This window comes from Malania oleifera, chromosome 13, assembly GCF_029873635.1.
Source record: "Malania oleifera isolate guangnan ecotype guangnan chromosome 13, ASM2987363v1, whole genome shotgun sequence".
NCBI classification, from domain to species: Eukaryota; Viridiplantae; Streptophyta; class Magnoliopsida; order Santalales; family Ximeniaceae; genus Malania; species Malania oleifera.
In genome coordinates this window covers 17,939,217-17,966,053 of record NC_080429.1, presented here as the reverse complement: position 1 = coordinate 17,966,053, position 26,837 = coordinate 17,939,217, and the positions used below count along the sequence as shown (strand labels likewise).

Genomic DNA, 26,837 nt, shown 5'->3' with positions numbered 1-26,837 from the left:
TATTTTTTAACTGAAGCTAAAAAAATAATCATCATTAGGCTATATTAACTAATTTACACTTTGTGTTTGAAGCTAAAAATTTTAAACTTTAAATTTAAGTTTAAATAAAAAAAATAGCAATAAAAATAATTTAAAAAATGTGAAATGACTGGCAAGGGCATGAAAGTCATATAAAACGACGAACGTTGTGTGGAAAATTTAAAAATGACGTCGGTTTTGGGACCCATCGCCTTCCTGTTCAAATTCTGAAAACATGGGGCCTATAAATACACCGTTCCTCGCTTGTTCTTTCGTTCTTTCATTTCAGTCCTCTCAACCCATTTTTTTGAACGGAAGCGCCATACTCGCCGAGGAACCTCTCTTCGAAAAAATTAGTTCTTTTCTTCCTCAATCTAGGTTTCTGAATCCCTAATTCCTGGTCCTTCTCTTTCTCTTTCTCTCTCTGAATCTCCCTCTCTTCAAAGCTGTAGGGAGAGAGACAAGAGAGAGAAGAATCAAGATTTCAAAATTTCGATGGCCTCTCCCTGTTTCTGAGGCGGACAGCTAGAGCGCTCGTTGTCTCATTCCACGACAAAAAAAATTGCAGGGAGAAGGCAAGTAGCGTGGAAGGGAATTGATATATCAATGGCATTTTGTCTCTTTCAAGTGTAAGACCAGAGCTCTCTCTCATTCCTTTGCGCAAGGTGGGGGGTGGGGGAGGGGGAGAGTGAGAGTGAGTACGTGTTCGTGTCATATCAATGGCGGGTTTTGGTTTCTAAGCCTGGAACTTGGTTCTCAGGAGATCGTATGGAGGGGGAAATGGCTGAAGAAATGGACTTTATTGTTGAAGATGCGTTTGATTCAGAAATCGATCTCGATTACGAGTTTGACGCGGTTAGGTGCTTCGATTTCAGTCGTCCGGAATCACATGCAGAGGCTAGGGAGGCAGAGTCGTGGTTTGAATCTGCTGGAACTTATCCACCTTCGCGTAAGCATTTTACGACGGGCTTTTGCCGAGCATTGAATTTTTGTTAGAAAATTGCAGTTCTTTTTTCTCACTCCGTTCGAGTATTGGTTCATACATGGAACTGTTAATTTATATTTGGAGTTTGTGTGGTTAGAGACAATGCCATAATTCTTGGGATTACAGTTGACCGAAATCATACTACTATACTTGTCTTACCACGACTTCGAGGGCAATATCAGTGTGTTGGGTATTACCTTCGCTTATATTCTTCAGGTCTTGCACATTTATATTGCGGCCTTAGAACCGAGTAAATTGGGATTGAACCAAAACTTCAGTTTACTGAGCCGAATTGGGATTGATTTTCTGTTTTCTATTTCAATAGAAAATAATTGTTTTGATAATTTATTTCCAGTTGAGTGCTGGAAACTGTGGATGCGCTAATCATGCGCCCTATAATAACATATTGTCATATTTCTTTTCCCTGTTTGGTCAATGCTGCATCAAGGGAAATTTAACGCTTTTCAAAATTTGCATTTTTTCTTTACTTTTCGTATTTAATCCTGTTAATTATGGTAGCTGACTCTTGATTGAACTCCAAGTCTAATGTTTTTTTTTTTTTTTTGGTTGCCTTAAAAAAAACATTTTAGCTTTTGTAATAAAGTTGATCCAGGAAGAAGATATTGACGTGGAAAATTTAAATTCATCTCCAAGTTGCAAAGAAAGCGAAAACATGAGTTCTATTAGGAATGACTCGGACATTAGCATGGCTCCTGAAGTCTCTGTAGATGAAAACAACAGAGGTATATTCTATTCTGCTTATTTGGTGTATTTGTATTTTTTTAGCATTATATTTTGATTAATGCCTACTTAAAATGGCTATTTGGGTTTATATTTAATTATCTTTGTTGGGGTGTTAACTTTCATTCATCATTTCCATTATTGCATATGTAAAAACCTACGATATACAAATAGGAATTGCAATTAGCTAGCCCCTGCTGGTACACCCCAACTGGATTGTAGGATGAGTTGTCTGAATTACTGCAAAATTTTGGCATCTTTGGAAGAAGTGACCAAGGGTTAAACCAGACTCCTGCTGGACAAACCAAGACTTCTACACTGTGAAGCATGGACATGGCTATAACACAGCACAAATATGGTGACCCACATGGATATGATGCACAAAAGAAATCTAGTGGACTAACAAATCCTAAAAATTAAATAATAGTAAAAGGAATCCAAGGCATTTTTCAATCTGCCTTTTGTTCTCTCTAAAAAAGAGTCAATCCTATACAGATTTCATAATTAAAATGAATGTTTCAAATGATGGGTAAATTAATAATTGAACAGTCTATAAATTATGCACATATGCTTGTTTTCCTGCCTCCTTATAACCATTGAAAACTCCTGCTAGACTTGGCAAAATGGATGCAAATGAACAAATCTAACCTGCCTAAATGGACTCACACCTGATCTGCCTGTGAAATGAGTTAGATATGGCTTTAGAAAATCTTACTCACTGCTAAAATGGTCAGGTCAGTTATACCCAACGGATATCCTCCTTATTTATTAAGAAAAGTGCCTACATAATTTAGCCTATTTACCTAGCACGAGTCCTGGCTCCTAATCCCAACCGGCAATAATGCAAGGGGCCCAAACGCCAAGATGTGAAGTCTGTGAAGCATACAGGCCCTGAACTCTGAAGTCCCTGACCCAACCAAAAGTATGAAATTTTATTCTGCAGCCTATTGCCTGCGTTGTGAATTTGCAATTTCAATTTTCAAAACCTGAAAAAGCAGCAAGTTAAAGTAGTTAACCTAGTACTAAAATAAAATCATCAAATCTTCATTCTTCAATCTTCATACTTCATGAGACATATTGTAGCAGCACTAGACACCAGTGAAGGGGGCGACAGTCAGGGTACTTGCACCAGCGCATCAGCAAGTTGGCACAAAAAATTGCGTTTTAAGAATAGATTTGTTTTATTTAGATTTATACGGCTAGGTTTACATTTCTGCTTTAGTTTTGAGAATAATTATGTTTTCTATTTAAGTTAGGTCTATATTTTCTTTAATACTTTTATGCCTATCTTTTTGCTTGCATGAATGCCCAATTATGAAATTCTTAAGTTATTATAAATGTTTTTAGTTGCAATTGATTATTAAATGTTTTACAATTTATCAAATTATAAATTAAAAATACAACTTCAGTAATCATCTTAAGAAATAAATTACTGGTTGTAGTAAAAAAAAAAAAATTATTGTTTGGAATGGCCGAATGGAAGGTTATCTGCTATCCGCCATGGATTATCCAATCCGAACTGCTTTCTATCTGAACTACCATTATAATCTGCTCATCCAATTATTTAACGAAACGATGACAGATTCTATGATCTGATCTGCTTTGATAGGTTAGTCCACCCCATCCCAAAGAGCATGTGCGCATGCAAATGCTCATCATAAAAACAGGACATAACATGCTATATTCTTTAGGAAAATATATTATTTTTTATCATTTATAAAATCAGTATAAATGCATATCTTTCTTTCTCTTCTTTTTTTTTTTTCATGCAAATTCTCAGTATATCATTTCTTCCATTGTACATTTTTCGAGGTTTTTTGTAAATTTTTTTTTAGAAGGCCAACGTTCTGATTCAATAATTTCTTTGTTTACATTAATGATTTTTTAATTTTTCATGAATAAAATAAAAGAAATTCTTATAACAACACATCATTTTTATGTCTAAAGCATGCTCAAGAAAAATTCTAAGAAGTTTCCTGAAAATGATGATAAAGTGAGAAAAAAAAAATGAAAATATATGAAATGGAAGACTTGTGATTTTGGATTATAAATAGTTTCCATAGAAATACATTAAATGAATTTGTTTTTTTGGCTTTGCAAAAAATAATGACAAATGAAAAAAGTGTTAAAAGTCCTCCTTTTTTCTTTTCAGAACTTGAGTATTTACTTATTTACAAATTTGTGACATCTATTTTTTATTATTTATTTATTTATTTATTTATAAACCAAGAAGTTTGAGAGAAGAGAAAATTGAGAGAGAGAAAGTTTGAGGTTTGAACACTTAGATACTCATCTAGCATTGTAAATTGGTAATTTTTAGTGTTGTAAATTGGTAATTTTATTGGTGATACACAACAGAGTAATGCAGAGATAGGATCAAATAGAAGGATTTTCCCCACTTGCTTGTAGTGATAATCAGTGTCCAGTGACATGAAAGACTGGCACTAAGTCATCAAATTTACATTTCGTATCTTTGAAATTTGAAATTTGCCAAATATAGATTTTGACCAAGATGTGAGAAGTGACAAAGTGAGGGTCAACCATGTTTCAAGGTTTGTGGTCATGATGAAGTTGGATTTTCTCTTAAGCTGCGCTTGGGTGCATGGATTTTAAACCTTAGATTTGGAATTAGATGGATTTGAACAAATTTCAATACAATTTTGTATTACATCTTATCCAAATCCAATACAACCCCAAATCCAAAGGGTTATCCAGACATAAAGTAAACTTTTGTCCATTTTGTGATATTAAGATGTAGTGCAATCTAATCATATTTCAAATCTTTGTAGCCATGAGGTTGTAGTTCTAATGAACTAGTCAAGAGTGGTTTTTTCTTTTTCTTTTTTTATAATAATTGTGCACTTTATGGAGGAGAACCTCTTTCTTTCCTTGGTGGATATTTTTTTTCCCCTTTAAAACCAGTTGTGTTACTTCCATTTAATGTTTACAAGATTTTATATTTCACCCGTATTTGTATTTAAATTTGAATTGTATATTGATGACATTGCTGGGTTTTACATATGAGATCGCTTTGGAGTGAAAAATTCTGTGGATTTCTTCATGATGTATTTTTAAATGGATTCTACTCAGGTGGATGTGTGGGCAAGTATGTGCTCATTGCCTGTGAAAGATTTTTCCATTGAAACAGATGCGGCTTTAGGATTTTTCATTTGTCAAATGCTCTTATTTTTGTTAAAAATATTCTGCTATTATGTGGTCATTGTTTTTCTCTTAAAAGACAATGGATTCTAAACATCTTCCCTATCTAATATACTTTCTTTTATTAAAAAAAAGAATACTGCATATCTTATTGAAACATGCAAAATTATTGGTAAGCTGCCCAATTTTTAGCACTAAAATATCTCGTATGATTGTGCAATGAATGTTGAACAAAGATTCCAAATTGTAGAAAATGGCAAGATGATCACAATGTTTGAGGTGGGGCAACTGTGTTGCTCTTTTAAAGTTTGATGAACTGGGGAAATCTTTTATTGCAACTATAGGATTTGTGCTTCGGTCGTTGATTTTTAGGAGTGGGATTTTTTAATGTGGCTTAATTGAATCACCACAGCTAGGTAGCCCACGCTCCCCTCCCCTTGCCTGCATGGAAAAAAATTCTCTTAGATTAGTTATTTGCAACTTGGCTGCAAAAATATAGTGAGTTTTTGCATATACCTCTCACACAATAAAGAGCTTCTATTTAGCCAAGAATGCACTGTAATTGTGGAGGACACATGTTAACGAAAGACTTGATAAACATGGTTGCTAAGAGGTCACTTGTTCTAGTCTTGTTGCCCACATTTATTGTTGTTTAGTTCAAAATTTTCTTATTCCCTATAATGGGCTATTTATTGTTCGTTTATCTTTGCACGTGCAATCAAGCTGCATATGCAGGTGGTTTTAAAGCTTGATATACATTGTTGGCCACAACCTAAAATTTTAAGCTTGTAGATAAATTGTTAATCTAATATGGTATTAGATCTATGATTTCCAGGAGGGTTCTAATATGTTGCCTGCGCTTATTTTTTCAGTTGTTGAAAATTATCCTATTCCCTATTACGGGTATCACATGTTTATGTCACTTGGTGCAATTTGAAATGCTCATGCAGGGTAGTGTTTAGGCTTGATGTGCATTATTGGCCCACAACCTCACGATTTGAACTTTTAGGTCAAGTTGGTTGTTAGCACCGGGGGAGATCCATCCATGGGTGACCACCAAGTTGATTCAAAAGCATAGGGTCTGTTTGGTATCGTTGCTATTTTCTACTTTTTATTTTTGTTTCTGAACAATGAAGAAACAAATTATAAAAATGCGTTTATTTATGTTGTCAGTTTTTTGTTTTTATTACCGATTTTTAGCTGTTTGAAAAAAATAAAAAAAATAAAAACCATATTTTATTTTTTTCAGTTGTTTTGGCAACCTCTTGTTAGAAATTTTAATATCTAAAAATAATTTTTTCGGATTAAATCATTCATTTTATATATCTTATTCAATTAAAATAAAAATAAAATGATCATATGTATTTAAATATAATTAAAATTAAAAATATACATAAATTTCAAAAAGTAATGATAAAGTCAATAACAAATTTTTTTACTATTTTACAATTGTCATGTCCAAGAATTGTAAAGTAAAATTTGAAAGTATAATTATCATGTAAAATAATTATAATAATTTTTATGTTTATTCTAGTATTTTTTAGTATATATTATTTGTAATTTTATTATTTTAGTCATATTTTTTTTTATTATTACTTGATTTAAAGATGAAGATGAGCATTTTTTAATTAATTTTTAAATTTGTATTAGTTTATGAATTAACCAAACAAGTTGCTAGTTTTTGGTTTAGTTCCTATTTCTAGTTTATGATTTTTGTTTTTCTGTAAATTTTTATGGTGATACCAAATGACCCCTTAAGGGATTAGGTATTGGCCCCATCCATGTAATTAAACTGTTCATCCTCTACTCAATTTTCCAATGTTGAATAAAACTTACAAGTGGACTTTCTTCAACAATCTCCTTTCACTTGTTAATAGTTTTTCAACTACTCCCCATTGAATGGAAGCCATTCTTGATGGCTTCAGTGTCACACATCCAACCACGAGCCATTGCTACCATGTGAAAGGCAGGAAACCATGAGATTTCATTCATTTATGGGATTATCATCCGTAGAATCCACCGCCTCTTTCATCCACTCCGCAGTCTAGATCCGTTGGATCATTCGAAGGTGCATGTTTTTTTAGTTTATAAAATCGAGTAATTGTGGTGTCCCTGTTTTCACCTTTAGAATTTTTTTTTTTCAATTTTTTTAATCATATCATATTATTGTTATTTCTTAATAACTATGCAAACTCTCTTCTTGTTGTGATTGCATCATTTCCCTAGGCTTATCTAACAGTCTTTCAATCAATGCATTTATTTTGCTTTGATTTGTTTATGCTTCATGTAAAATTGTAATTTAGATGAACACATATTTATGTTTCATTGGGATTAACTTTTAAAATCGCATGGCAGAACACATTCCGAAAGATAAAATGGTTTCTGCAATCTGGTCATCTCTTTCAAGGAGTTCAACTTTAATGAAACCCACAGCAAGTGTGTTAGCCAAGCAAAATAAACCACGAGAAGCAAATTTTACTAGATTTCTGAGAAGGTGATTTTCATTTTTAATATCCTATTATTTCCAAATTATAATTATTTGCTCACAATATTGATTATCTGTTTGTATTTGGTCTTGACATATGGGTTTCTTCCAGAGAAGGGTGAAATTATATTGCAATTGCTTCTTTATCATAAATTATAAAATGTTTTTTTCTTTAAGCTTATTTACATATCTTTCCGGCTAAGGAATGGGAATTCTTTCTCCTGTTACATGAATCCTATGTTTTCTTGCATTTATGCTTCTCCATATGTTCTCAATACCTTTACATATCTTTCCGGCTAAGGAATGGGAATTCTTTCTCCTGTTACATGAATCCTATGTTTTCTTGCATTTATGCTTCTCCATATGTTCTCAATACCTCTTTTTATTCATTCACTTTTAACTTTTAGGTTTCAGAAGCCATGTAAAATCAGTGAGAAAAGTTCAAAGAATCACCCTGTGATTGACAACCCAGAAACCAAAAGACAAAAGCTAGAGACTGGCTACTTGCGTAAGGTGCGCTAAAAGCTTTTATTCATTTTTTGACATCATTGATTTGTTAATACTTGTCCACTGTCACATGATCATGATTCTTGATATAAAATTGTCAATGTACCAGTTAGTTTCTAATTACCAAGCTTTCTCTAGAATTTAATGCTTTAGATATTTATCTACTTTAAAATAATTTTAAAAATAAAAATTTCAGTGATATTTATAAGTGTTAGGCTCCAAAAGTTCCATGGCTTCAAAAGTTCCACATGCCAGTATTTTGTGTAAGCAGACCCAACAATTTTTTAAGATCAAAATTATTCTTACTAAGATCTAGTTTAGATAGTTTTCGTTAACTGTTTGAAGGCCTGATATGGGAACATGTTATGATCTCTAATGCAATTACGTCTGCCACTCAATTTATTATTTTGTCATTTGAGATGTTGATGCAAAATTTCCATTTTGTATAATAACGTTGTTTCTTTATAAAGAATTAATGGTCACTGATTCACTCACCATCAGATTAGCACCTAATAATGTCTATCTAATCTGCAAAACAGGTTGCTCATCTAAAGCACCAGTCGCTTTTGCTACACAAAGTACCTAAAATGGTGAGTTATTTACTTCAGGAAGTGGTACTTATCTTTAATCCAACATTTGCCTTCTGGATGAATTGTCCATTTCTCCACAATGCAGCTCAGTTATGGTTAGACATATTCTGATTACTGTTATGTAGATTCTATAACTGACTATTTAAACATATCTCATATTTCCAACAAACTTCTTAATTTTATTTTGCAGCCTGGACACCTTGATCATCATAATAGAAAGAGGGTTACCATTCCAAGAGAACCTGACCTGGAAACAGCTCAGAGGGCACATAGACATAGGTAATATTCTTTTTTCTTTCAGGTTATGATAGGTTTTTTCATACAGTTGAGATGGGAACTGCAATTAATCTGTGGAACAAATGTTGAATGTTTAAATTTCAGGCCCAAGAATAATGTGGAGTCAGACAGACATGCAAAACCAAATGCTCGCCCCTTTAAAGCACGCCCCTTGAATAGAAAAGTTTGTACCATTATTATCTAAATAGTTATTCCCTGATTTTTCATTGGGGATAAAATTTCCAAGTAAAGTTGCTGGTTTATATGAAAAAATGTTTGATCTTCTAAGATGAGTTTCGCTCTTTGTAGATCTTGGAGGCTCCTTCTCTGCCCTTCCCTAAGAAGAGCACACCACAGTTGCCTGAGTTTCAAGTAATTAGCAATTAAATGTTAATTTTCTTGTCACTTCCTAGAAATAACATTTTTTTCTTAGAAGCACTTTGCCTTTGTTTTCATGTAGGAAATGCTTCCTTTCACCATTTCTCTGATCTGATTTTTATATTTTATGACATTGTTTTCAAGGTCTTTCACCTGAAGACAGCAGAGAGGGCTTTGCAACACACATCAGATAATGTAGGTTACCGGAACTTTATGTCCATTGGACCTGATAGAATTTTACTGCAGTTCCTTTCTTAAAAATCCTTATGGTTATAAAAAAAATTTGTAGGATATACCCATTCCACTACTTTTGTAGGTAGTAATATTCTCGCTGATGTCTCAATGTCTGTATATTGATTTAACAACATTAACATTGCAGGCAACAATAATTTCTCGTTCGCTTTCACATAATGAATCGATCAACATCACAAGGTAATATCTAGGTTTCAAATCTTTTTTCAGTTAAGGTCAAATGTGTAACATGTTCCTTGATATTGTTTGTGCTTTACCTCAGGAATGCTTTCCTGTGCACCATGTAATATGCTGCTCTTCATTTGAACCATTTAGCACTTTAGAGACTCAAATCTTTTGTGCAATTTGAAATGCCTCATCTGATATAGTACTCAGTCTCTGGATTAAATTTCCATATTTTTATCATATAAATAGTGCATAAATATTTTCTTCCCCTGCCTCTATCTCTGTCTTCGTAAGTTAGTTGTTCTAACATTCCAAGCCTTGATTGTCATATATATATATATATACACATATATTTATTTATCTAGGTGATTATGCATCCTTTCTTACAAGATTACACTCCTCACAGAGAAAGCCTTCTAGATGCTTTAACGGCGGACAAATCTGCAACAGCTCACAAGTTCAAAGGTCAACCTCTTAATGAGAAGGTGACGTGAGAAACTGCTGACATGTTCAGCATTGTTTATGATTTCATTGTTTATTGAATGATATCCGTGGAATCATACTGTGATACTGATGTTCTTGTGTTGAGGAATGTCTTCCAGAACTCCCAATCGGAATACAGTTTTTTTTTTTTCCCATAATGATTGGTTCTTTTATTTTGTTAATCAAATTTGCAACTTTTTTATTCAATAAATGTTTTTACTTCTTTACAGGAATTCAAGGTTCCAAGCTATACGAGGTTGCTTTGTGATCCTCCAGTAGACTTGTTTAATAAGGTAGGATATTGAAGCTTTCTCCCTTCAATTTCTATAGTCACAACTGATTCACACTTGTAATCCCCTTATTGCTAGGCATGTCCACATAACTATTTTATGATATAGCATTTTTATGCCTTCTCTGATATCTCTCTCTATCTGGTTGCCAGCTCTCCTTGACATCTGAGGTCCATCCTAAACCGCTCCTTCCTGCCAAGGTTTGTCTTTTGGAGTTTCGAACTTGTGAAGCTGAGAAACTCTATTTCATCTGTACCTCTTATTCTTATGGGTTGTGTTTTCTTTGTTTGAAATTTGAATACAGTGCTCAAAAGAGAATGCACCCAGCTGCTTTCATCAAGAAGTTGGGGTATGCTATTTTGTAACTATTTTAAAAGTTTACCGAGTCTGGAACTCGCACACCAATGAGCAAAGGCCTTTTAGATGAAAAATATTTTGAGATTATGTTCTAGGTCAGTTCTCATAGCTTTTTATATATGTTCTTCATAACCTTGCAATCTTTATCTTATAGATGATAAATGAAGTCAAAGAAAAACCACGAAGATTTGGGGGGAAACAGACCCAGTGTGGTGTTGACCAGAGGATCCCAAAAATTGGTCACAGAGCTAGCATTAACAGGTAGCTCCTTAACCAAATTTAGAGTTGATCTGAAGCTGTTTTTTTCCCCCTTCAAAAATTTTAGTATTTTAGTAATCACTCAGCAGAAACTCCTATAAGCACTTCATTTCTCATAGAATTTATTTTTATATACAAAGAATCTGCTTGGTTTTTTTTTTTTTTTTCCCCCCACTTGGTGTTTTTAGCGTGTTTAGATATTTTAGATCAACCCCCCCTCCACCCCTCATTTCAGCTTTGAAAGTCTTAGATTAGGGATGTTCATAGGTCATCTTGGTCCCAAAATTCCAATTGACCCAACTTGGTCGGGTTGATTTATGTTGCATTGCTAAGAATATGATATGGGTCAGTTTGGTACTCGGGTGAGTTGGGTTGGATTGGTGGCTTAGATTTTTATTTTTTATTTAATTTTCTTTCTTTTTTCTCCATTGAATAACATTAGTAGCACTGTAACAACGTAATATTAAGTACTTTGCACTGACAACACAAAATAAAGAAGTAATTGAAATAATTAAATAAATATAACGTTTGACATGCATATTATCAACTGCATTGAATCATCAAATGGAATGATGTCCAACAAAATAAGGTGTAATACAACACCCCTCCCCCATAAGTCGGTCAGTTGGGTTGCACTAAACCTGTAATCGGACCCATATATTTGGTTTATAAAAAACGTTCAATCCACCAACCGACTCCAAACATTATTTGAAACCATTTTTTGTGATTGGTTTGACTTGGGTTGAGTGGGTCTGGTCTTCCTTGTAAAGCATTTCATTGTGTTTTCATATAGGATTCAAATGTAAGTTTCAAGCCAGCATCTTCCATGATGCCTCCATGATTTATAGCGCCTAATTGTTAAGGGATGTATTTGTTTTTTGTTCTCTCAAATGATAATAAAGATAAAGCAGACCATTTCATTTCCATGAGATACTAAATAATTTTTCATTTAGTATCTTCTTCAAATCTTATGATCGTTAAACTTGACCTTGAAATGCCACAGGAGCTTGGACATCCGTTGAAAATGCAAGCGATCCAAGTTTCTCGAGGACCACTCTCAGTTATACTTATCTTTATGCAACATTGCAGCTGGTGAGTATTCCACATTTTTTGTTGATAGTTGCTTGCTTAACTGCACAAGCCGTGGAAATCGACATCACTGCATTTTTCATATGCAAGTTGGAAACCCTTCTCTGCCTACGAATTGTATTTTATGCTGCAGAGGTCTTTTTATTGTTTCGGTTTGTTGTAGCCAAAGGAAATATTTTAAATGTTCATTATGAAATGGTGGCCATCCATCCGTTAGAATGTCGAGGGCAAGTATTGTACAGTCTTCAATCGCCCCTCTCTTTTTATATGGTAAAAGCTACATTGTAATACTTGTAGGCCATGTGAAGTACGTAGATAATTTATAAATTGATTGGGAAAAATACTCAAAACGCTGAGTTTTTTTTATTATTGCTACTCCCCATCGGATAAAAGGCATCAACTGGCCCTGAGGACAATAAAAACATGCCATAATTTATGCCAATAAAAGTTATTTTACTTTTTATTCTTTTAAAATAGTTACCAAAATGTTAATTAATTTATTTTTCATTTTTCAAAGATCTATATAGAAGATCTAGAAAATGAAAAAAAGAAAAGAAAAGAAGAGCTTCTCTTTACATATTTTAAAACTATAAAATAAGGTGATTATTTTGTACCTATTTGGAAAATTGTAAATAGAAAATAAAATTATTCCTAATGAGTAAACAAGGCCTAAGTAAGGACAGACTAGCTAGTAAACTGAGAAATCGGTAAAAAACAGATTGTTGTTTGAGATTTTACAATGGAAAGAGCAACATAAAGGGGAAAAAAATTAAAGAATTTAAAACAAAAATTGTATTGAAATTTGTTCATATTCATCTAAGTCTAAATTTAAGATTAGAAATTCATACTTTCAAATGCAGCGTATAAGTAAAGCTCCATGAAATTCATTATATATGATATTAGTTAGAAAGAAAACTCATTGTTGTTGTTTCATTCATTGGATATGTGCAACGGAAGCATACAATCACACATGAATCAATCAACAACCACCAATGAAATCATTCTATGATGAAAATATACTCAAGAAGCAAGCAAACAATAATAAGAAGAATAAAAAAACACAACTAGAACGCACTAGATTTACGTGGCTTGGCAATAGTTTACATCTACGAGAGCAGCACTTCGGTTTCCACTATGATCAATGTCAAAGTTACAATCTTTGGGTTACAATATTGTTTAAATATGAACCCAATGCGTATAGAAGTGTTCTAGTATATCTAAACTACATCTGTAGCGATCCCCCGAAGGAAAATCCCTCTGATAAGCCCAATCTGCAAGCTCTCGATTTGAATTTATGTAATCTGTGCCAACTGAAATCATCGGCGATTTGGCCAAACTGTCGATGGTTTGGTGCTGAGAAAAAAACAACTTTTCGCATTCTGCCTGAAACTATGGACGGTTAGGACCAAATTTGTTGATGGTTTGCCCTCAAACTTGCAGACCCCTCTCATGCAATTGTCTCTTGCTTCACGTAACTTTCTCTGGTACATGTGATCTGTTTTGAATATGAATCACATCCCCAAAAGTATCCACCTTGGCAAATATTCACCACCTTGGAAATTTGAAAACATAACTGCTGCTCCATCCAGGCTTGTAGATTGGGTCCATCTCCCGTCTAGCACTCGAAGACGTTGATCAAGTCCAAGCAATGCTTGAATTTGTCCATCGTGACTAGTTTCGTCAACATATCAACCACATTGTCAGATGTATGGACCTTCTCAAGAAGTTCCACTGAAGTAATCAGTTCCTTGACCCTATTATACCGCACATCAATGTGCTTTATTCTTGCATGGTACACCTAATTTTTCGCCAAGTAGATGGCACTTTTTGTAGCCAAACTCCACCTTGCTTGACACCCAGCTCTCTAACCAATCCCGTAAGCCACGACGCTTCCTTGGTAGCCTTAGCCACTACCATGTACTCCGACTCAGTAGTGGACAACGCCACGAGCGATTGCACTATAGACCTCCAACATATAGGTCCTCCCACAAGGGTAAATAGACCTCCTGTCATCCAGGTCTCTTGCGTAATCAACATTCACACATCCTACTATTGAAGAATCACTCTTTTGTGCACTGAACTCTATGCCATATCCGGTCGTACCCCTTAAGTACTTGAGAATCCACTTTACAACATCTCAGTGCTATCAACCGAGATTCGAGAAGAACTTGCTCATCGCGTTGGTAGCATGTGCTAGGTCTGGCCTCTTACACACCATAGCATACATCAAACATCCCACTGCGCTAGCATAGAGGACCCTCGACATATCTTGAACCTCATCATCCGTCCTTGGGTATTGGGCAGTTGAAAACTTAAAATGACTCGCCAAAGGTGTGCTCACTGACTTAGCATTGACCATGCTAAACCTCTCAAGCACCTTCTCCACATAGTCGTCTTCAGATAACTATAGTCTTCCTGCAGCTCTGTTCCTGCAAATCTCCATGCCAAGTATCCTCTTGGCTGCACCCAAGTCTTTCATGTCGAATTCCTTTCCTAACAGAGTCTTCAACTGATTTACCTCGGTTATGTCTTTGGCAGCAATCAGCACATCGTTAACATATAGTAGCAGAAATATAAGAGACTCGTCCATAAGTTTCCTCGCATAGATGCAACAATCGTACCCATACCTCTTGTAACCAATGTGGGTCATATAGGCATCAAACCTCTTGTACCACTACCTCGAAGACTGCTTTAGTCCGTATAATTACTTGTTCACTTTGCAGACTAATTTCTCCTATTTAGGTTTGTTAAACCCTTTTGTATGTGTCATGTAAATCAGCTCCTTTAGGTCACTATGGAGAAACGTCGTCTTTACGCCAATTTGCTCCAAATGCAGATCATGTTGCGCCACCAGTCCAAACACTACCCTGATGGAAGTGTACTTGACCACAAGGGAGAAGATTTCATCATCCTTCCTCTACGAGTACCCCTTTGCTACCAAGGGAGACTTGTACTTCTCTCTTTTCCTTTCTGAAACTGCTTCCTTTTTTCTATATACCCACTTGCATCCAATTGCCCGCTTCCCAGATGGAAGCTCCACCAAATCCCACATCAGGTTCTTATGCAATGACTCCATCTCCTCCACCATAGCGTCTATCCAATTACCCTTTTCCTAGTTATGCATTGCCTCCTGATAGGTAGTATGATCCCTGCTACTGGTGATAAGCGCATAAAACACCAGATCGTAAAAATCGTATCTTGGGGTTGGTTTGATGACGCGTCTGGGTCTATCTATAGTTATGCTCTAATGCGGCTACTGGTCATCCAAGTTAGAACTCCCTGTGTCATCTCCACCCTGTGTTTCTGACTCCACCTGCATCACTGGCTGATCTCTCAGGCTAGGACTCCCTACATGTCTGCCCTGAGTCTCTAACTCCACCTAAATCGCCCGCACATTGTTGCTACGATTTTCTGGCTCTCATTTCTCTGTTTCTTCCTGAGCACGCCGTAACATAGTTTTTTCATTGAAAACTACATCCCTATTGATCATCACCTTGTTTGTCACTAGATTCCAAAACTTGAACCCTTTCACGCCTTTCTCATATCTCAAAAAGATGCACCGTTTAGACTTCGCCTCAAGCTTAGATCTCTCCTCATCGAAAATGTGCACATAGGTCGGACACCCAAATACTCTAAGTCCAAAGTAGTCTACCTTTTCTCCTGTCCACACCTCCTCAACAACATTCCCATTATGTGATGTCCTAGGTGATTTTTTTACTAAGAAACATACCATATCAACCATATCGGCCTAGAAATTCATGCCGAGCCCAGCTTGCAACCTAAGGCATCGAGCCCTTTCAGCCAAGGTTCAGTTCATCCTCTCTGCCACACCATTTTTCTGTGATGTCTAGCACACGGTAAAATGCCTCCTTATGCCTTGCTGCTTGCAAAATTCTCTGAATCCCGAGTTTGGGTACTCAATCCCATTGTCTATTTTGAGGAATTTGATCTTTCTCCAGGTCAGATTTTCCACTTCAGCTTTCCACACTTTGAACTTGGCAAATGTTTCCGACTTGTGATGCATGAAGTAAACCCAAACCTTTCATCGGTAGTCGTCGATAAAACTCATGAAATACATATGTCCCCATCGTGATGTCACTCTCACCGATCCCCAAACGTTAGAATGAATGTAGTCCAGTACTCCCTTCATCTTGTGCGTGGTTGTCATGAACTGAACTCAGTCTTGCTTCCTAAGCACGCAGTACTTGTAGAACTCCAGCTTGAATGATTTTACCCACTTGAGAAGATTTCTCTTGTGAAGTTCTTGCATCCCATGCTTTCCCATATACCCTAGACACATATACCACAGAAAAGTATTGTCAGACTCAGACTCTATGGCTGTAGCTCCACCTACAACCGTGGTATCCAGTAGTGTGTAAATAGTATGCATCACTCTCTTCCCTTTCATCACAGTTAGGACTCCTTTGCTCACCTTCATTACCTCACCTTTGGACTTGTAACTGAATCTGTTACAATCCAAGGTGCCTAACGAAACCATATTCTTTCTCAACTCTGGGATGTGCTTCTCATCACACGACATCCGCACTACACTATCATACATCCTAATTTTGATATTCCCCATCCCGATCACTTTGCACGCGACATCGTTCCCCATCAGAACGGAACCAAAACTGACCATTCTGTACGTAGTGAACCAGTCCTTATTGGCCGTCATATGATACGAATATGCAGATTCCAAAATCCAAGAATCTGCAAACTCATCCGACCTTGATGAAACCGAGAGTATATCACTGTCACTGCTCTCAAAGTCTCCTTCTTCAACTACATTCGTCGTTGTTGACGAACCTTCCTTGCTTTCAGCAACCCCTTCCTCCTCTTCAGACACTCGGATTTTATGTGCCCTCTTTTGTTGCACTTAAAACACCGCACATCCTTCTTCTACCTGGACTTGGATCGAGCCCCATGGCCACTCGATCCACTCTGGAAGCCGCTCCCCCCACGATCCTAATTTCCCTTTGCCACTAGCCCCTCATCATGTGAACCCTTGTCGCTGACTTTCTTCCTTTGGTGGAACCCCATCAAAGCACTCGTGATGTCCTCCAACTCTAGGGTTTCTTTTCCCTAAGTCAGCATCGTAACTAGGTTTTCGTATGTAGGAGACGTTGATAGAGAATTTAGTAGCATCAATGCCTTATCCTCTTCCTCAAACCTCACATTGACACGCTTCAGATCGCTAATGATCTGATTGAAAGTGTTGATGTGCTGAGAAAATTCTGAACCCTCTATTATCTTAAGCCAATAAAGTTTTTGCTTAAAATACAACTTGTTCATAAGCGACTTGGACATGTATCGGCTTTTGAGCTTCAACAAAATCGCAGCCAGCAATTCCTCATCCATGACGTTGTACATAACGTCATCAGCTAGAAAATGTCGGATCATGGAAATCGCCTTTGCTTCAAGATCCTTCCAACTTGCTTCGCTCATGTCGTCCAAATTCTTTCCATACAAAGCCTTCACTATCCCTTATTGCACTAGCGGTGGTCTTTCACTCTTCGTTGCCAAAGTCCGAAATTACTAGTTCCATCGAACTTGTTCACATCAAACTTAATCGAAGAGACCCCAACCATTGTTAAACTAATAGCTCTGATACCACTTGTTGTTTCGTTCATCAGATATGTACAACGGAAGCACACAATCACACACGAATCAATCAATCAATCAACACACGAATCACTCGATGATGAAATATACTCAAGAAACAAGCAAACAATAATAAGAAGAATAAAAAACACAACTAGAATGCATAAGATTTACGTGGCTCGACAATAGCCTACGTCCATGGGAGCAGCACTTCGGTTTTCACCATGATCAATGTCAAAGTTACAATTTTTGGATTACAATATCGTTTAAGTATGAACCCAATGCGTACCTAAGTGTTTTAGTATATCTAAACTACATCTGCAGTGATCCCCTGGAGGAAATTCATCCGATAAGCCCAATCTACAAGCCCCGATTTGAATTTACGTAATCTGCGCCGATTGAAACCATCGACGATTTGGTGCTGAATAAAAACACCTTATGCATTCTTCCTGAAACTATCGACGGTTAGGGTCCAATCTGTTGACGGTTTGCCCTTAGACCTACAGACTTCTCTCATGCAATTGTCCCTCGCTTCACGTAGCTCTCTCCGGTACATGTGATCCGCTCTGAATATGAGTCACATCCCCCACATTCACAATTTTTCAAGTGTGTCGATTTTCAATTATTTATCACTGGTGGGCATATTTTGTGAATGCTTGATCTGTAAAAGTTAAAAATGACTCTTAAAAGAAAAACAACATTTTAATTCTAAAACGTTGAAATTTCATAGTTGCTATTAAAAGCAAAAAGTTACTCCGAAAAATGTTAAAATCTAACACATATTTTATTTGAATTCAAAAAAATTAAATTTTGGTAAGAATTAAAGGGCATTGATTAAATCTTGTCCGTTAATTATTTAAGTTGCCACATAACAAGCTGGTAGGAGTGCAAGGGATGATGAAGGAGAGACCCAAAATTAAAGTTAACTCAATTATAAATTGAAGCATTGAAATCCTTACTCTCGGCACAATTTAAGAAAAATAAAATAAAATAGGTGTAGCTTTGATATCCTAGATAATTTTGTATTATTGCAAGGAGTTAGAGCAAATGCTCATGTTTACTACTTTTCTCTATGAAAATATTATTCATATTTCATCTAGTTAAGCATGTTATTTTATTCCCAGCTAAAATGATTTTCTTGAACGACATTTTAGTTATGAAAAATGATTTTTAGTTTTTTAGTCTCTAAATTTTTGTTTTTGAGTATTTTTTTATTTTCATAAATTTTAACATTGATAATGTAATAACCCGAAAAAGAAAATTTAATTAAAATTATTAATCAATCAATTAATTAAATATTATTAAATTAATTAATTAAATTAACAAGTAAAATGAATAGTATGATAAGAAAAAAAAAAAAACATATTGAAATAAGATATATATATATATATATATATATATATATATAATATGGAAGTTATTATATTAAATATATAAGTTAAAAGTGGATACTTAAAGCTTCTTCAGGAAGCTTGATTCAATTTCAACATTTGATTTTATAGAAGCGAGAACATGCTCGTCTCTGTTTCTCTCTACGTCCATCTCTCTCCTCCGTCTTCCTCCTCTCTCTCCTCATTTTCTTAGTCAATAGTCGGTCGATCGTGAAATGGAAGGTATCGTTGGGTTTTTAGTTCCGTCACTAACATTTCTATCAGAGCAAATTTGTCGTGGGAGCGGCGTAAGCATCACTACTTGAGAAAGGTATATCCCCTCTATTTTCTCAATTTCTCCTTAAATATGTCGCTAAATCGACCTTCGGGTACCACCACGGGGTTTTGGTCTCGATCATCGTCATTTTGGTTCGAGTAAATTTTTAATTTGGATTTCCTAAGTACCACTCCAAAGTGAGAGTGAGATTTAAGGAATTAAGTAAATTGGTTGTATTTGAGAGTATAATTATTTATTTGAAATTTATGGGTCTAGAAAATGTTAAAATAGTATTTTATTTAGGATTAATTTAATGGAATTAAGATTTTTGATTCAGGATTTAGGTGAGCGTCGCAGGTATCTTTTTGGGGTCCCTGTTGGCGAAGTTCAAGAAACCAGGTAAGGGAGAATATATATATTAAACTAGATTTTTATAAATTAAATGGAAAATGGAATATGTTATGTATATACGTGTATATGTTTTTATATGAATTTAACAATGTCAACCGTTTAAATTATGATTTCTGAGTGTTATTAGATATGTATATGTGAAAATAGAGCGATGAAAGTGAAAGATATTTTCAAGATAATTATGTAAGGAATGAAGGTATATTTTTAGTATATAAATGTTAAATGTAAGTTGACTTATCTTACAGGAGATATATATGAATTTTACTGTTAATTAGTGTGATATGAGTAAAATAGAATACTGTGTGGAATTATGTTACATATAAGATACAAGATATATAGGAAATGAACTGAGTATGAAAGTGTTATATGAAATATGATGCATGTGAGTATTAATGCAACTATGGAAACAATCACGACTGAAAAGATGCCGAGACTAAACAACTACGAATGAAAAGATGTCGAGACTAAATAACCACGACTAAAAAGATGTCGAGACTAAACAACCACGGTTGAAAAGATGTCGAGACTAAACAACCACGGCTGAGAAGATGCCAAGTATTTTATGAATTAAAATGAAAATGAGAATGAAATAGAAATGAACGAAATGAAAATGAAATGTGATATGTGAACGATGTAAAATGGGAAAGAATCATGTAAAGTGAAACGCTATAAAATGTCAAAGTTGAGAACATGAACAGACGTGAACCAAGGAATAAATGGTATTTTTAGTATTTATACTAGTAAAACATGTTATATTTGGGCGGGGCAAACTCTTCGCTCGAGGGCTTGCTGAGGAAGGTGAGTGTGCTAGTAGGTATCAGATATAGAAGTAGACTGCATAACGTATTAGAACAGAGGGAAACTACTTGTATGAGCGGGTAGATTTCCCTATTCTTGGGAGCCTTCGTTAGTAAACTTTTGTATGAACTGTGTGAGTACAAGATTAACCTATCACTTAAGGGCTTACTAAGTAAGGTGAGTGCCCTGGTATGCTTCAACTGTGACTTTTGGGTTGCCTAATGTATTAGAGTAGATGTATGCTACTTGTATGAGTGGGTAATCACCCCTATCTTTAGGTAATCTCATGAGTAAAATACCTTACATGTGTTTGAATAGGATCAAAAAATGATTTCAGAAATTATGTTAATGATTTGTAAATGATGAATAATATGTTATATACAAATCTCATGTTAGTCATACTCTATTTTAATATATTGTTTCTTCCTTTATTGAGATGTGTCTCACCCGAATATGAACTTATCTTTTTCAGAACCTCCATGAAGTCGAGCTTGGAGAGCTCGAACTGTTATAGCATTTTTTAGGAAAATGGTATAATTTTGATGATATTTTGGGATGTATATATTTTATATTTTATATTTATGTTTTATGTTGTAAGTCTTTTGAGAAAATGATGGTTGTGAATGCTGGAAGTTGCAGATTATGCTTTTGGAGATGTATATATATGTAGATGCAAGTAGGGGTGAGCATAATTCGGGGAAACCTGAATTAACCGAATTAACCGACCAATTTCGGTCGGTTCGGTTCGGTCAAGAAATAGGGTCGGTTCGGTTCGGTTACGATTTTACCAATTTTCGGTTAATCGGTTATCAGTTCGATTAATATGAATTATCAATTCGGTTAACCGAATTAACCGAATTGATAATTAATGATTCTAGTGATTCTACTCTTATAGTTTAATACCAAAATATCTTTTTTATTAATAAAATTAATAGATGAGATGCTTAATTAAGCTCGAATTAGTAAAAAAGTTATAATTATATTATGTTTTTAATAATTAATTTCAAATTATTTCGGTTAAATTCGGTTAACCGAATTACCCGAAAAGGTAATTCGGTCGGGTTCGATTCGGTGAGCTTCCTTTGTTCGGTTGGTTCGGTTATCAGAAATCATTAACAAAAAATTTCGGTTAATTCGGTTAATTAACCGAATTTGGCTGAACCGACCGTTTGCTCACCCCTAGATGCAAGTTGATGGATGGATCATTTGGGTTGTTATAGTTAGAAACTCTAATATTTTATTGTTAAATGATTATAATTATGTTTTTCGCTGCGTGATTGAATTGAGTATCAAGTTCAAATGAATTAATGACGTGGCACCCAGGTCCTAGCAGGATGGTTCGGAGCGCCACAGAGCATGTTTATTCAAAATAACGCACTGGGCCCTGTTATCGAGTTCGAGGCGTTACAGATACATCCTAAACTGCATCACAATTTAGTATTCAATAGTTAACATTTAATTTTACCAAACGTCTTTTAAGTAAAACAAGTGTCAGTGCAAATCCATAATTAAAAGGAATCAATTAGCTGTCCAGAAAAACTCCGAAAAGCAATGCCTTTATTTAATATCTAGTACGCCCCTCCCTGCTCATTCCAAGAGTGAAAGATTTGTCCCCTGGGTGTACATTGAAAGCTTCAATAGTAGAACTCATTCGAGAGGGTTAGTAGTCTTAAGAATGGTTCGATGACGAATAGAATCTAATTCATCCAAGTACCATCAAATAAAAAACCAACAAGAAATAATAACAAAATTAAAAAAAAAAAAAAAACATTATTCACTCCCAACGCAATGATATAATGGAATGGAATGTGATTTGTCTTCATAATTTTTTAGATTCGTCATATAATTTTCATCCCATTTTATTCACAATCCATTCTATTCCAACCCACCAAACTGGTTATATCACACTTGACGGGTGATGAATACATCTCATGGATTTTATTTTATTTTTTTACATCATGGAAAATCAAGAGTGTTAATTTGACTACAAAAATGAAAAAGAACAATTCAAAATTTTCTTCAAAACAAAAAGTTGGTAGAATTTGTATCTAAATTCAAGAGGGAGTGCAATGAATTGAAGCAGTTGGAATGGGTTAATAGCCGCTGCCTTGACAGACTCAGGCATGGAAATTTTCAAAGCTGCAAATCTTCTCTCTTTGAAATGATGCCCCAGCTATTAATTACTATGTATTGACTGTACTAATTTTATGTCTCCTAAGAGATATCTTGTTAATTAAAATTTGTGACTTTTATTCGTTTATGTTCCTAATTTTAGCTTTGAATTTTAAGAGAATTTTACTTGGAAAAAGGAAAATAAGGAAAAAATTTATTTTACGTTATTGATCTATAGGTTTGGTGTCGCACCAGGAGATCCGAAAGATTTATTGATGATGGCTGAAGTTCTTATGTAATAAAAAAAAAATTATATATTAAATAAAAAAAATCTTAAAATATATAAAAGGATAAAAGTTAATTTTCATTTACATATTTCTCATAGTGCATAAAATGACCACTCCTAACTTATAAATTTAACATTTGTTACCCATAATATAATATAAATAAATAAATAACATTAATAATTTAAAATTATTGAAAATAGTTAGCTGCTAAATTATATTTTAATTGGGTAGACACATATGTAAAGTAATCACCCTAACATTTCTCTTAAATTAACTAGACGAAGAAAACTCAAAAGTATATATTATTCAACTTTTCTGTACGATTATATGTACCACTGATTTTGAATGTTTTATATTTATATATATTATAAGTTTAATCTCACTCTAATTAAATATTTTTAATGCCCGCTGTTGACCTTTTTCCATATTCGGCTAGTAGACATTCTATTCTGTTGACTTTTCCTTTTGTTGGCTAATAAACAATCTTGACAAATTCAAACACTTAAGCCATATGATATGATCATCACTCCTTATTCAAACAAAGGCATCCTAGAATTTTCAAATCACCTTTCTTTCTTTTTTTTTTTTCCTTTTAAATGGGTAATGATAATTATTAGAAGTAATTAATTAATTTTTTACATTTTAATTTTATTAACAAAAATTATTTTTTTGGCTAATAAAATATAAATTTTATTAAAATTCTATGAACATTGAAGACGGACTTAAACTACAAAAAATAATTGTGTTCTTATTTATTTTTTCTTTCAAATTGTTAGGTATTTGCACAACTATAACAAAAATTCCGATATTAGATATTTTTAACTATTATATTATGCACTCTAATATGTTTGACTGATCAAGATCACACTAATTTTAAATAAAAATAATATACCATCACTATATATATCAATGTTATGAAATTTTTTTTTTTTTTTTTAAAGGACAATGCAGTGTACAAAACTCTCGTGTATATAGGTTCGAAAAAAGAGCAAACCACAATGGGCATATAGTACATGGTCTTAGTTGTACCTAAATTCTTTTGCGCTATATTTTAAAAAATAATTAGATGCATATGGAGTCAAAAAAAAAAAAACCAAAAAAAAATTATGACAGTGACCGTAACAAAACAATTTTCAATTTGTATGTAAATGTAATGCTTTTGGTTTTTGTGGAGTATACAGAGAAGACCAATTCCTAGCCCATCACTCCACTTACGCGTCCACTGCTTTACAAGCAATCATTGACTTTGACTACTCCCAAATACTTATCCAAACATCCCCACTGCCACCATCGTTCCAATCTTTTTCTTCTTCTTCTTCCTGAATTTCTCTTTTCCCCCGACTTGGATTTTTTAATCGATCGAGTAACGCTGAATTTTCCTCGAGCAAATCCTATATAATCCTCACATCAACTCAACTCAGCCATCAAAATCACAATCACAATCGAAGTCACATCCTGATCCATCTAAACAAATTAAGAAATGGCTCCTCCATATCTTCCCTTCCTGATCTTCTCCGTCTTCTTCACCATCGCCGGAGCTCAAGTTCCGGTGACCCAGACCTTTCACTACACCGTCAATGGCACATACGAATTCAAATACACCGAGTACGAAGCCAATTACCGCATAGTTCGCAACCAAGCCCACAGCATCTCCACCTTCCCCTTCGAACTCTGCTTCTACAACACCACTCCCAACGCTTTCGTCCTCGCCATTAAAGCCGGCATCCCCACTGACGATAGCCACATGCGGTGGGTCTGGGACGCTAACCGCGACCACCCTGTTCGCGAAAAAGCCTCCCTCTCCCTCCGCCGCGACGGCAACCTCGTCCTCGCCGACGCCGACGGCAGCCTCGTGTGGCAGACCGCCACGGCCAACCGGGGCGTCGTCGGCCTCAAGCTCCTCCCTAACGGTAACCTCGTCCTCCACGACAAGACCGGCCGGTTCATCTGGCAGAGCTTCGACCACCCCACCGACACCCTCCTGGCAGGCCAGTCACTCCGAATCAACGGCCACGATCGGCTAATCTCCCGCTCCTCCGACTCCGACGGCTCCAATGGGCCCTACGGCATAAGGCTAGACCGCGAAGGCTTCAACTCGTATATAAACGTAAACACCTCCGGCGGACGGCGGAAGCCGCTAGTGTACGGCGGTTGGCGGGGGACGGACTTCGGAAGCGTGATCACCTTCGACGTCGTCAGGAAAAGCAGGAACCCGACGGAGTACGAGCTCGTGCTGGCGGTGAACCAAAACGGTTCCGGCTCCGGCGGCCGGCGACTCCTCCAAGTGCCGCCGACGAGAAACGAGAACCAGCTCATCCTCAACAAGCTGAACTACAACGCGACATACTCGTTCTTGAGGCTGGGCTCCGACGGCAACCTGAGAGCCTTCACGTACTACGACAAGGCGAGTTACCTGCGGTGGACGGAGACGTTCGCTTACTTTTCCAGCTACTTCGTGTCGGAGTGTCAGCTGCCGACGAGGTGCGGTACGTTCGGGTTGTGCGAGAGGGGGATGTGCGTGGCGTGTCCGAGCCCGAGGGGGCTTCTGGGGTGGAGCGACAGGTGCGCGCCGCCACATGCGGGGGCGTGCAACGGGATGACGGCCGCGGGGACGGTGGATTACTATAAAATAGTGGGCGTGGATCACTTCTTGAGCGCTTATTTGCCGGAGGGGAATGGAACAATGAAGGTGGAGGAGTGCAGGGAGAGGTGCAGTAGGGATTGCGAGTGCGTAGGGTTTTTCTACGAGGAAGATAGTTCGAGGTGCTTGCTGGCGCCATATCTTGGGACTCTCATATCCATCGAAGGGGAGACTGGCTTTGTGGGATACATCAAGTATACGAAGTAGGTGGAAATTGATTATTAATGTTGGTACGGAAGATTAATGATGTATATTAATTGTTGTGTTTTGGCATTGATGATTATTGTATTTTGTTGTTGGAAATAAGTTTGATGTGTTGTTGGGGATAAATAAATTTGATATTTCAATGGGAATAAAAGTTGCGTAATCTGTCCATTGAATTTTTTTCCATGCGAGAGAATAGGTAGTTTGTATGGATTTGATTTAGATTAATAATTAAAAGATTTTAATATAAAAGATTTGGATTTGTTTCCTAAGGAATCTGTTTCACTAATAATAATAATAATATATCCGAGTCCAAATTTTGAAGTCATATCCCATGCATGCAAGGTTGAACCCATAATACAAAAGGGTTTCATACGTAAATTAAAATTGCATGCCCAAAGAATTGAAATAGATTTCATGATCCGCCACAAAGAAAATATTTCAACTGCGACCAGTGTGAACTTTACTAGAGGAAAACAACATTAATAATAGTAAAAATATAAATAAAAGACAAACCTCCCTTTAAATTTGACAAAACACTTTACAAATTAAAAATTAATTTTTCATTCTTTATTTTCTTTGGTAAAATGATATCCTTTGACAATTTTTATAGAAATCTCGAGTATATTGGAGAGATTTAGGGGGTATTTATTGTATATTATTGAGTGAGATTCTTTTAGGAGATTGTTTCCATATTTAGAATAGAGATTGTATTATAGGTAATTTACAAAATTATTCAAAAAATACAAAAATTCCATTTTATTTTCATGGTATCAGAGTTAGGAGATTAAACCTAACTATCAATGGCGCTAGCCAAAGTAGAGGTTCGATGTCCTTTGAATCTCACGAGGTCCTCCAATAGAATTCCACAAGGTTCGAGAATTCCATGGATTCCTCTTTGCCACCGGCGTCGTCGCTGCATCTAGCCATTTCCTCCTTGATCGATGCATCCGCCAGAGCATCACCAAGGCCTTCGTTGCCTTCTGCCAAAGGCAAATCAACGAGCAATCCAAGAAGGAGATCAAGGACATCTTGGTCCGCTACAATTGTACCCTCCTCGTTTCCGATCTTCGGCGGTGCGAGCCCAAGAAATTCAGTGGGCT

General features: G+C 35.8%; 2 protein-coding genes across 2 annotated transcripts; both read left to right on the top strand.

Moving 5' to 3' along the window:
- Positions 1 to 292: 292 nt before the first annotated feature.
- LOC131146293 (protein TPX2) lies at positions 293 to 12,383 on the top strand. Its single transcript, XM_058095785.1, has 17 exons — positions 293 to 647; positions 779 to 967; positions 1,594 to 1,746; positions 7,259 to 7,397; positions 7,796 to 7,901; positions 8,435 to 8,485; positions 8,676 to 8,764; positions 8,867 to 8,945; positions 9,071 to 9,133; positions 9,284 to 9,334; positions 9,519 to 9,571; positions 9,963 to 10,041; positions 10,270 to 10,332; positions 10,482 to 10,529; positions 10,634 to 10,678; positions 10,841 to 10,947; positions 11,948 to 12,383. Exons 2-17 carry the CDS (start codon positions 787 to 789, stop codon positions 11,964 to 11,966), a joined length of 1,326 nt encoding a protein of 441 aa, XP_057951768.1. The 5' UTR covers positions 293 to 647; positions 779 to 786; the 3' UTR covers positions 11,967 to 12,383.
- Positions 12,384 to 24,187: 11,804 nt separating this feature from the next.
- On the top strand, positions 24,188 to 25,888 carry LOC131146778 (EP1-like glycoprotein 2). The gene has a single exon (XM_058096559.1). The coding sequence runs from the start codon at positions 24,370 to 24,372 to the stop codon at positions 25,735 to 25,737; it is 1,368 nt and encodes a 455-aa protein (XP_057952542.1). The 5' UTR covers positions 24,188 to 24,369; the 3' UTR covers positions 25,738 to 25,888.
- The last annotated feature ends 949 nt before the right edge of the window (positions 25,889 to 26,837 follow it).

Excerpts from the sequence above, each read along its gene's own strand:
- LOC131146293 (XM_058095785.1), top strand. The coding sequence starts at position 787 with ATGGAGGGGGAAATGGCTGAAGAAATGGACTTTATTGTTGAAGATGCG. Across the intron at positions 9,335-9,518 it reads TGCAACACACATCAGATAAT|GCAACAATAATTTCTCGTTC; the intron begins GTAGGTTACCGG and ends TTAACATTGCAG. Across the intron at positions 10,530-10,633 it reads AACCGCTCCTTCCTGCCAAG|TGCTCAAAAGAGAATGCACC; the intron begins GTTTGTCTTTTG and ends ATTTGAATACAG.
- LOC131146778 (XM_058096559.1), top strand. The coding sequence starts at position 24,370 with ATGGCTCCTCCATATCTTCCCTTCCTGATCTTCTCCGTCTTCTTCACC.